The sequence below is a fragment of the Poecilia formosa genome, unplaced genomic scaffold, assembly GCF_000485575.1.
Source record: "Poecilia formosa unplaced genomic scaffold, Poecilia_formosa-5.1.2 Scaffold78, whole genome shotgun sequence".
Lineage (NCBI taxonomy): Eukaryota > Metazoa > Chordata > Actinopteri > Cyprinodontiformes > Poeciliidae > Poecilia > Poecilia formosa.
Window position 1 is genome coordinate 1,765,755 of NW_006800017.1, and position 10,307 is coordinate 1,776,061.

The following is a 10,307-nucleotide window of genomic DNA, read 5'->3' on the forward strand; positions in this document are numbered from 1 at the left end:
AATTTTCTTTAATGTTTTATCTTTTTAAATATGTTGCTTTTATTTTATTTAGGTGACCTTGTGTGTCCCGAAAGGAGTGTTTTAAATGAAATGTGTTGTTAGTATCAGTAATAGCGTTGGAAAGCAGAGGTCTCCTTGCCATGGTCATATTGAAATGTTGTGGGAGCCTTCCACATATTTTATACCACTTTACATATGTATTCATACATGCACCTGCAGCTGTGCTGTACTTCATGTAGATGGGAAAGGTGCTCAGTGACATGCATGCCTATGTTGTTTTTGGATGGGGTTGACATTTGAAAAGAAAAACCTGTTACCTTTTGTTTATTTCACCCTTTCTCAAAATGTGGTCTCTTTAATAAATACATATGATAGTTACTGCAGCATTTCTCAGGTCAGGAGCATCAATCATTATTGCAAGCAGAAGTTTATATAAATTAGAAGAACAAAATACAACACTGATTGCATTTTTCTGTGCATTTCACGTATATTGTTCATAACATTCACATACTTGATCAGCTGCACCGACCAGAATGCACAATAAATATCGATCGATGCAGCTGTAGAAACCAGAATATAAACAAGCATTATGAGTGCCAGCATTTTTTTCTTTTTTTTTGATACCCATCTCCTGAAAAAGTCCTACTTTGTTTTCTGTACTATCTGATTTTGAACCAAACGATGTAGACATTTTATGTGTTTATGTTCAAAATTAGTCAGTCGTATCCAAATGAATAGGCTGCCAAAAACAAAACCTCACTGATTGGATATTGACTTGCTTCAGCCCAAATTAGAAAGCCCACTTTGTAGCCCTGTAAATATAACATAATGCTCTGTGTTGAACACCAAAGCCTTTACACTGACTGCTAAATGATCTCTTCTTGCTTGCAAGTCTTGGTGTGAGATTGCACGTGCTGATGTTCCAATGCTTCATGCGTACGCGTCTGTGTTGTGGAAACACAATGAAAGCCTTGAGGGAGATGAAACATTCGGCTGCTTGTTTTCATTCATCTCTCTGTCTGTCCCCAGGGCATGCTCTGGCTTCAAATGAAATGGCCGCCTGCCTACCACATCGCTGCTAGTTAAATGTCATGGCACCAGCACACCAGATGGTGATGAGAGAAACTGTCTGTAAATAATGCAGTGATATAAAGTCAAATAGCAATTATTTATAATAAGAGGATGTGCCGGCATTTGAAGAGTGACTCATTCTAGGTTTTGCGACTTAAGAATTTTTACACACCATCAGGTTCAATACAGGTGGATTAAGCCATGATATACACTAGTCTTTGCAATGACTCCAGTAGTGTGTTGAACAAGCGGCTACAGCTCCAGTCTATGAGTTGACATGTAGGCAGCAGCCAGTGCAGTGTTGCTGTGCATATATACGTCTTGCAGGTAAAAGAGGCCTGCAGTGCTCAGGCTGCCGTTCTCTGTGGATATTCTAATTTACTTTGAATGTAGGGAGCTCTGCGACAAAACAGATGCGGCGATTACTGTATGTGCTCACAAACAATGCAAGATGGATTTTACGGCTGCTTGCTGTTTGTTTGCGGCGGAGTCTTTTCCAGCAGATAACTGCAGTTCCTCTATTCCATGAATCGGTTAAAGGTGTCCCATTTAAAAGGACTAAAGTGGTTAGAAAAATCTCTTTATCTTGGAAAGAAAGCATCACATCGTCCTCATATAGTTGCTTTTGTTATACTGCCTGAATCATACAGCCAGAGCTACAATTCAATACTTTAGATTAAGCTATATTTATTTGCCACATGCACTGTTCAAAGTTCAAACTATAAACTAGGAAATCTATTCAATTTCATGGTAGTTTGCATGAAAAACTGAAGATGTAAAAATGCCTTTTGTTGTCTTTGTCAGCTTGTCTCCATATATACATATCAAAACTTTGGTTTGGTCAGTCATATGGAAACTCAAGAAAATCCATTTATAATTTGGATCTTGTTAACTTGAAAAGAATCTTGCCTACCTCACCTGAATGGATGTCATGTGAACAGAGATTTTCTTTCTTTTTTTTTTTTTTTCAAAGAACTGTGTTTGTCATAAAAAGTGCAACAAAGCACCTGAAATACAATATCACGACTGACAGAAAATAGACTCGAGGCAAAACTCCATTTTAAAAATGGTGGAAGAAACAACAGAGATTTATATATGAGAATCACATTGTGTGTCTGAAACAGTACATTTTGTATGTAACTGCACATTTTAAGTTGTTTTTGTGATGCTAAGGTTTTTCCTAATGACTTGAGTCATTTTTTTCATTGCAGTGAAGAAACTTTACAATCCTCTTGCGACCAGTCTCCACTTTACTGGCACTTGACTCTTGGCGCCCCCTTCATCATAGGCTTCATGTTAAAATTTCAGTTATTCAGCTTCGTTTTCATGCATTCGTAATTTTGAGAGAGTGTAGTGTTAATAGTCGGCAACCTTTACATCTCTGACTGTAGCAGTGGACGACGCTGGACGTCAGACTGCAGGCCTTAGCTGTCAAATTAAATCTTAGTGTCCTGCTGTGCAAAAACATCTGGTTCCACAGTATCTTCAATAGACTTTCATTAAACTGTGTAAGCATGTGATTATAGTGCTATTTGGGCTTTGTCTTTTTTTTTAATGTGAAGATTCGTTAAATTCTGAATCTGTATTGTTTTACACTCTTCCTCCTTGTCAACATAGCAATACTCCTGGATCCAGAAAGACCAAAATTATGATGAGCACGTATCGATGTGGTGCTTCATAAAGCAGAGACTTATGTCGCCCAGTCCTGTCTCATTTCCCTCTGTACAAACACTAAGTGTTTTTAGATGTGCTGAGATCAACTTGAAGGCACTTTTACTTAATGCCCTTAATTTGCTTAATGAGCTGAGAAGCCCAGTAGTCTCCCTTAATTCCGTTGTTTTGTTATTTGCCTTAATGGCTAACAGGCTGTTTACCTGGACTTCTCTCTATGCAAAATAAAGTTTTTTTCTTACAGTTAACATAGTGATAGTGAGCCAAAGTGACATGACAAAAAGCTGAATTTTTTCTTTTCTTTCTTTCTTTCTTTCTTTTTTAAATGAAAGTTAAAGATTTGTGAATATAGTTTTTGAAAAAAAAAAAACATATTGACTTGGGAACGTATAAAAACACGGGAAATGGTAGCCATTTCTTTTTACATAAATGTTGTTCATTGATTTGGGTGTTTTGTGATTGGCAACTGGATATGTCTTCATTGTTCTCTTTATCTTGAGTGTGACTCCAGCTTTTCACAGCTCATCTGCCTATAAGAATATTTTATACTCTTATATAAAACAGTCTACAAGGATATCTTATATTCTTATAGACTGAATATAAGAATATATGAGCTTTTTCGCAAAGAAATAAAGTGCTTTCTTTATAGCTATTATTATTATTATTATTATTATTATTATTATTATTATTATTATTATACAAAGGTTTTACTACAGAAGCATCCCTTACCTTATATCTGTTACTTCCTAAAGATGTTGATTAAAACAGTTTCCATATTTTTTTAAACAACTGCAGGTTTGCCTGTTTCTCCGTCGGTGTGCCAGTGTTTCTCTGTGTGTCAGTGACACGGTGTCATTGTGTTTTGCTCAGCTGCTTAAAGCTCCTCTCAGGGGAGAAGTCCTACTTTCACCCTCCGCTCCTCTGGGTCGCTCAGTCTGACTCAGCCTGTTGTCGGGAGCAGACTTCTGCCTTCTGTCTCTCTGTGTAAACCTCTGATCAAAGCTGGGCAAGAATAGCATTGTCAACCCTGTAGCAAATCTGCTTAGACAAGAGAGCAACACCGGGAAAGTTGCAAAGTGAGGGAAAACTCCAAGCCTACTTGGAAAAGATTTAGGGTTTGTTAATGTAGTCAAAGCGAGAGCTGGGATTTTCAGCATAGAGAATGATCATGTGTGCTTGCATTAGGCTTCTTAGTTTTTATAGCTTAGAAGGCATCAGGGAATTCAAGGCGTTTGAAGACGCTCACTTCTCATGGTTTAAACATGACAGCAGCACTGCCAAACCAGGTCTTGTGGTTAAAACTATACCAGTTTAAGAAAATGATATCTTTTTTTTGTGTGTGTGTGTGTGTGTGTGTATCAGACCCATTTCTTTTTACAAAAGAAACAACAAAAAAAACACTCTTATATTATTAGATTATTTTCATCTCAAATTGCATATCAGCTTGTATATAATTTTAAAGAGTTAGGTCTTTTTTAAATCAAGTGAGCTGAAAGAGAACAAAATAACTCTGTGACAACAAAAGGAAAACTAAAACATCAACATGAGAGCAGGCTCTGCAACCTGTTCAGAGTGACAGCTTGTCTTGTTAATGCCAGAGCTGCCAGCCGCCTCTAAAATGTTTCGGTCTTTTCTTCTGTCTTCACACGGTGTCTCCATCTTGTTACTTTTTAACATCCTTTTTGACACATAGCATCAAGCTTCCTTACTTTGTCAGGGTCTCTTCGTCGGGTGTCACTGTTTTGGCATTGTAACTTTAAGAAAGCAGAAGTCCAGCTGAAGTGCAAGCTTGACTGATTGGGTCATGTGTCGCCTATTTCTCACATCCGTCAAGTATATAGTTTACAGGTGAGCCTGTATAAAAACATAACGGTTCTTTCTCAGGGTTGTAGAGAGACTTAACTTTTCCTGTGTAGAGCGGAAGTCTTATAAGGAAACACCTCAAACATGCTGCTTCCTTATGTGGCATTATGAAAACATCAAAAAAAATTCAGCAAAAACATCAGGGGGAAAAAAAAAACTGTGGACCTCCATCAGTTTTGTTCATCCTTGAGAAGAATTTACAGAATGAGACAAGCAGCAGAGTTAATTGTCAATAGCAGTATGCACTGGCTCTGAGGAAACATTGCAACGTGGTAATTTTAAAGACTTTTGTAAATCTTTCAACGTTCCTCTTCATTAACAAATTCAAATTTAGGGTTATTTTTTACCTTAAAGTAACTATAGATACAGTTTTGACATCTGTATTAGAGATCAAGTTCCCTTGAACTTGTTCTCCTAGTTCGTTCGACTCGCTTTTAGACTCAATACCAAATTCAGAGAAGTTTTAAATTGTCTGGATTTGTTATCCTGACTCACAGCTCAGAGTGTTGGATCGTTTTTATTGGTTCCTACAAACAAAGCAAGCTGAATTTGAATGGTAATACTCTTTTGAAACTTTAATGTAAGTCAAATAAGGAGGTGAAGCAATTTATCACCTCCTGACTCTGTGCAGTTTATTGGCATTTGGTTCCCAGAGCATTTGGCCAAAGATCTTGGCATTAGCCTTGAAACTGAACAAACAGCCCTTTTCTTCTCTCCCAGTGGCCACAGAGGATATCAGACACGTTCATATTTTCCCTGTACAATGATTAGTTATATAAGGCGTTGAATAGTTTTAGCATAACGGTTTGAAAGGGAGGCTGAATAGCCCAGGCATATAGACATATACACTAACAATAAGCAGGCCAATCTAGTGTCACTTATGATTACCCAGCCAGCAGCATAAAATACAGTCCCATTATGACCTTGGTAAACAAACTCAACATTACGCAACCTCAAAAAAACCTAATCTTCAAGTAATTAATGGCTATGAGGCCCTCTAAGGAATAATATATGTAATTAGTACCTGTCAGGTTTGTTCTCTTGTTGCTCCTTGTGATTTAAATGCAAAACCAAAGTGATTTTCACAACATTAACTCAACTTTGCTGTAATAACAGGTTGATGAATGGTGTAATCCTTTCTTCATTCTATTTCTGCACACTGGTGTCATTAGCTTAGGGCTCCATTTGTCTCGATATATTTTGAGTCTTGAGTATTTGAATGTGTTTTTTTTGTTGTTGTTTTTTTTTGTTGTTTTTTTTGTTTTTTTTTAATCAAGCACACATTTGGTGATTAGGGCCAAACATCTTAATTCTGGACCGTCTCCAGGAATCGTTCCCTGAACAACACTGGTGTGTAATCCAGTTTCCCTCTCATGGTTCCTGCAGGTGACGGCTTCTTGCTTGTGCAGCTGTCTCACAGACAGTGGCCCACTGCCGTACCCGTTCATAAATTTGGTTGAAATAATAAACTATGACTCATAGGTAGCATAACCCAAAGAGAGACATCAGCCACATTAATGACCACTACACTGGTTCTGATAAACTGGAATGCCCATTTGCTGCATAGCTCATAGTTAATTCGTCTTGAATTGCTGTGTGGTTCTATGTATTTAAAAAATACTTTTAACGTGTTATGTGGAAGAAATTAAATGCATTTGAGACATAACCCTTAATATGAAAGTAAATATTTGCCATCAGGATTTGAATTAAAAACGCCTCTGAAATTTGAATGTTGTATATTTGTACTTACTTTTTCACTAAGTATGTTTTATCACTGAAAAACTAAGTACAAATATACAGAGATGAAGGTTGTTTTTATATACATGGTAGACCAACTCAAAGTAGGGTATAACTATAAAATAAAACTTACACACTTTTGCTCATGTCTTTTGAAAATGTACAAAGTGCTTTTGTATTCTGTCTCCCTTGTTGCAGCTTTGCTGAACCACCTTTCACTACAGTTACAGCTGTAAGTCTTTTGGGGTGTATTTTACAGCTTCGCAAATCTAGAGTCTGAAATTCTTGGTTCAGAGATGTTCAGTTAGATTTATTCCTGCACTTTAACTGAGCAAATTGAAAACCTTAACCTGCTTTGATCTAAACTCTTGCAGTGGAGCTCCAGCTAGACCGGTCTCAGGGATCTACAACATCTAACAGGTTTCCCTCCAGTGTTGCTGTTAGGGGTGGTTATAAAGAGGAGGTGCTTGTAATTTATTAAAGACTCTTCCACCAAGGAATAACTGTGCATAGAATATTTACTTGAAAAGGCATTTGGCATCTTATAGCTTCTGATTTGCTGTAAAGATGCGAGAAAATCACTTGTTGACAGCCCGTAACACTTAACTCTTTACCAACACTGACAGGACATTTGCAACATTTGTAGCAAGTAGGAATTGCACAGCTTCACAAAATGACTTTCATTAGGATTTACCGAAACTAATGTTTACAGATGTACTCATCTGATTGTATCTCTTTTCCGTGAAGTGAGCGCAGCGGGAAGAGTTAATTCTCTTGAATGGAAGTGACAAGTGGCCTCATCTGGAATCACTGATTGTATTTGTGAAATGACCCATGAGGGAGCATGCTATAAATAGCCAAATCATATAATTACCAGCTATTATTTATCGAGAGCATCCAAGCATATGAAGAGAATAACCGAGGCAAGCTGCAAAGCCTTTCTCATACAGGTCAAGTGCTCTTGTTGTGGGAAAAATTATACTGCAGGGTTTGGTGACAGATGTCATCATCCATGATTCGCTTCAAACCAAATCAAATGTGAAATGTTTCTTTCTTATATTTTCCAAAAAAAAAAAGCCCAACAGAATATTGAAGAAGCATTAATTATGTAAATTTGAATTAGATTCAGGTCTACGCCCCGTCAAGTGATCTTTGGACTCACTCCCACTTAGCCCCCAAAGGAGCAGCTTTACTGCATGCAAACCACAGACTGTCCATCAAGACTGCATCACTTCAACCGCCATCAAATCCATTATGACGCTTCATTGATCTAAAGGAAACGCAGCGAATTAGAGAATCGATCAAAGAGCTAATGCTGTACATGTGAAGAGCAATTATAGGATTTTTGTAAAAGCTTACTAAAAAAAATTAAACAAAGCAAGTGGCTACAAGCAGGTTGAATCAGAGAACTTCATTTTAAAAATAATTATTTACTATAAGCGTTCTCAAAAGAGCATTTGCTTCAAACCCCATTTTACCTTCGTCTCAACCTGAGAGTGGACATCAATTCAAAATAAATTTTAATTTCTTTGTGTCTCTGTTGATCAATAAAGTCAATTAGCACCTATTTTCTTTCAATGACTTAAAATATTTTTCAAAGCTTACAATAAACATGCTGCTTATAGAGTGCCATTGTAACTTAGATGTATGTATACATATATAAAAATATCAAAGTGTCATGCACGTCCAGTAATGTTGTGTCCCCATTAAATCGTCTTATTTTATCTCATTACATTATTGAGCATGAATAAAGACTTTCTTTTATGCATTTTTGTCAAACCAGTTTTCAAAAATAGATTTTGTGCACATATTTAAGATGCCAGAGTAAAAGTCACAACAAAACCATGTCTCTGGAATATGTGTTCTTGTTCTCTTGTAATATAACAGAAGTCACCAGTTATTCAAATCTTACCCAAATCAAAAGCCAAAAATACTGACATGTTCACATTTTGCTGTGTGTCACTAAATACTTTATATATCTCTGACCTAACCATAGTGAAGGGATCACTGCCTCTGAATTATTACCTTTGCCGTTGAAATATTCCAAAGCATACAAACCCTACACCTCCTTTGTACAGCTCCATGCTGTTAACTTTAGTTTGTTTTTGTTTTTTGTTTTTTCAAACCAGCATGCCAGAGGTAGCACCTTTTTTCCAGCAGAAAAAAAAACAGATCTATAGAGCATCAGTTCTGCAGTCCATCCCAGAGCTAATTAAAAGAGACATGCCAGCCTGCACACTCACACCTGTGACCAGCTTGAAATCTCTATTGAACTTAAAGTCATGACGCAAGTCCAGCCCCATCAGCGTGGAAAGTATTGTTCGTTTTGTGAAGAGAAAAAGTTTCTGTGACTTTATTTTTCTCAAGGTTGTCATGATCCTGTGCACTGAAAGCATGAAACAGACCTTGATTGTTCTTGACACAGTGTGACGGAGGCCCCAGAATCATATCTTTGAAGCATTAACACCAAAATGGAGGAAGTAGATTGAACACTTAAATGAAGGAGCTTAAGTAATCAGCGTTAAAATGTATCTGCCTTTTGGGAAATCAGACTGACAGTCATAAAGATTTCCTGGACCTACTGGATGTGTGAGATTTTGGGGAGGAAACGGCAGATCCTGAGGTGGGGGGGGGGTAACTTTCTTTTTTACCAACACAAATTCATCACCAGAATTCTAAATGAGTAAAATAATCAAATTTATAGATCCAAATGTTCATCTAAACCAATGGCTAAAGGTGCTATATTTAAAAAATATATAATATAACATAGTATAGGTTTTGAAAGAGAGTAGCCATGTGCTTTAAAATCTGAAATTGTTTTTTTTATTATTATTTTCCTTTAATTACATTTTTATTTTTTGTTGTCTTTCAACAATTACTTAGAGAAATGTGGGCCTGAAAATGATGTTGTTTAGGAACCCAGATAGCAGAAAATGTTTCTGTTGCTCTCAGAGCAAACAGTCACAGGTCTGTTTGTTCTTCTTTCAGGATGTTTCATGCTCCTGTGTATCAGACAGGATGTAGCAGACAGTGTTGATTAACCTGGTTTGTCACAGTAACACTGAATGTTTCTCTCTTCAAAAGCTTTCTTTTGCTTTTTATTTTATTTTATCTTCTTTACTTGTTGATCTATTATCCTGCCAAAGAAGCAGAAGTCTCTCTTTTTTTTTTCTTTATCAATTATATTAAATTTAATAGGCCGTTCTTGTCAAGTTTGAGATCAGGTTTACATGTATTGTGTTTTTTTTTTAATGTTTTATTTAAGGTGGGACATTTTTTGTAACAGATATTTATTATATGTTCTGGTTTCTTGTTCCTATTGCATTTGCCAGGCATGGCTGACTGAGATCCATGAATATGCCCAACAAGACGTGGTGCTGATGCTGCTTGGAAACAAGGCAAGTGGTCAAACAAAGTAAAAAAAAAAAAAAAAAAAACAGTTTTTTTTTTTATCTTTTTAGGGGTAATTTATAAATATAAAACTTTTTGTCACCTTAGGCTGATGCCACTCATAACCGGGTGGTGAAGAGAGAAGATGGCGAGAAGCTCGCTAAGGTAAAGACCTGCGAAATGTGTATGACTTTCCTTAGATTAGGTTGTAAAGCTGCAGACATTATAAGCTCTAGTGCGAGCTCTGTCACATCAGCACTGAGCACAATAAAGCTAAACACTGATAAACATTCAATGCTTTGACTCTGCAGGAGTTTGGGGTTCCCTTTATGGAGACCAGCGCCAGGTCAGGACTGAATGTAGAGCTGGCTTTCACTGCTGTGGCCAAGTGAGTACCGTTTTCTTTCTGTGGGTGTTTGAGATATGATCTCTGAGAGGACAGGAGACAGCTGTCTTTTGCATAATTTTGTCAAAACAAGAAGAAGACAACAGACATGTTGCTTTAACAAACCTGTTTTCAGAAGAGATTGTGGATATTTTCCGTATACTTAGTTTCCTCACAGTTGAATATACCG

General features: G+C 36.9%; 1 protein-coding gene across 2 annotated transcripts in view; it reads left to right on the plus strand.

Moving 5' to 3' along the window:
- The window catches only part of LOC103140989 (ras-related protein Rab-26), a 38,722-nt gene that overhangs the window by 26,380 nt on the left and 2,035 nt on the right, over window positions 1-10,307 (plus strand). For both annotated transcript variants that reach the window (XM_016673512.1, XM_007556372.2), the window contains 3 exons: window positions 9,675-9,740; window positions 9,841-9,897; window positions 10,044-10,120. In XM_016673512.1, coding sequence (XP_016528998.1) covers window positions 9,675-9,740; window positions 9,841-9,897; window positions 10,044-10,120 — 200 coding nt within the window. The remainder of the gene's footprint in view (window positions 1-9,674; window positions 9,741-9,840; window positions 9,898-10,043; window positions 10,121-10,307) is intronic.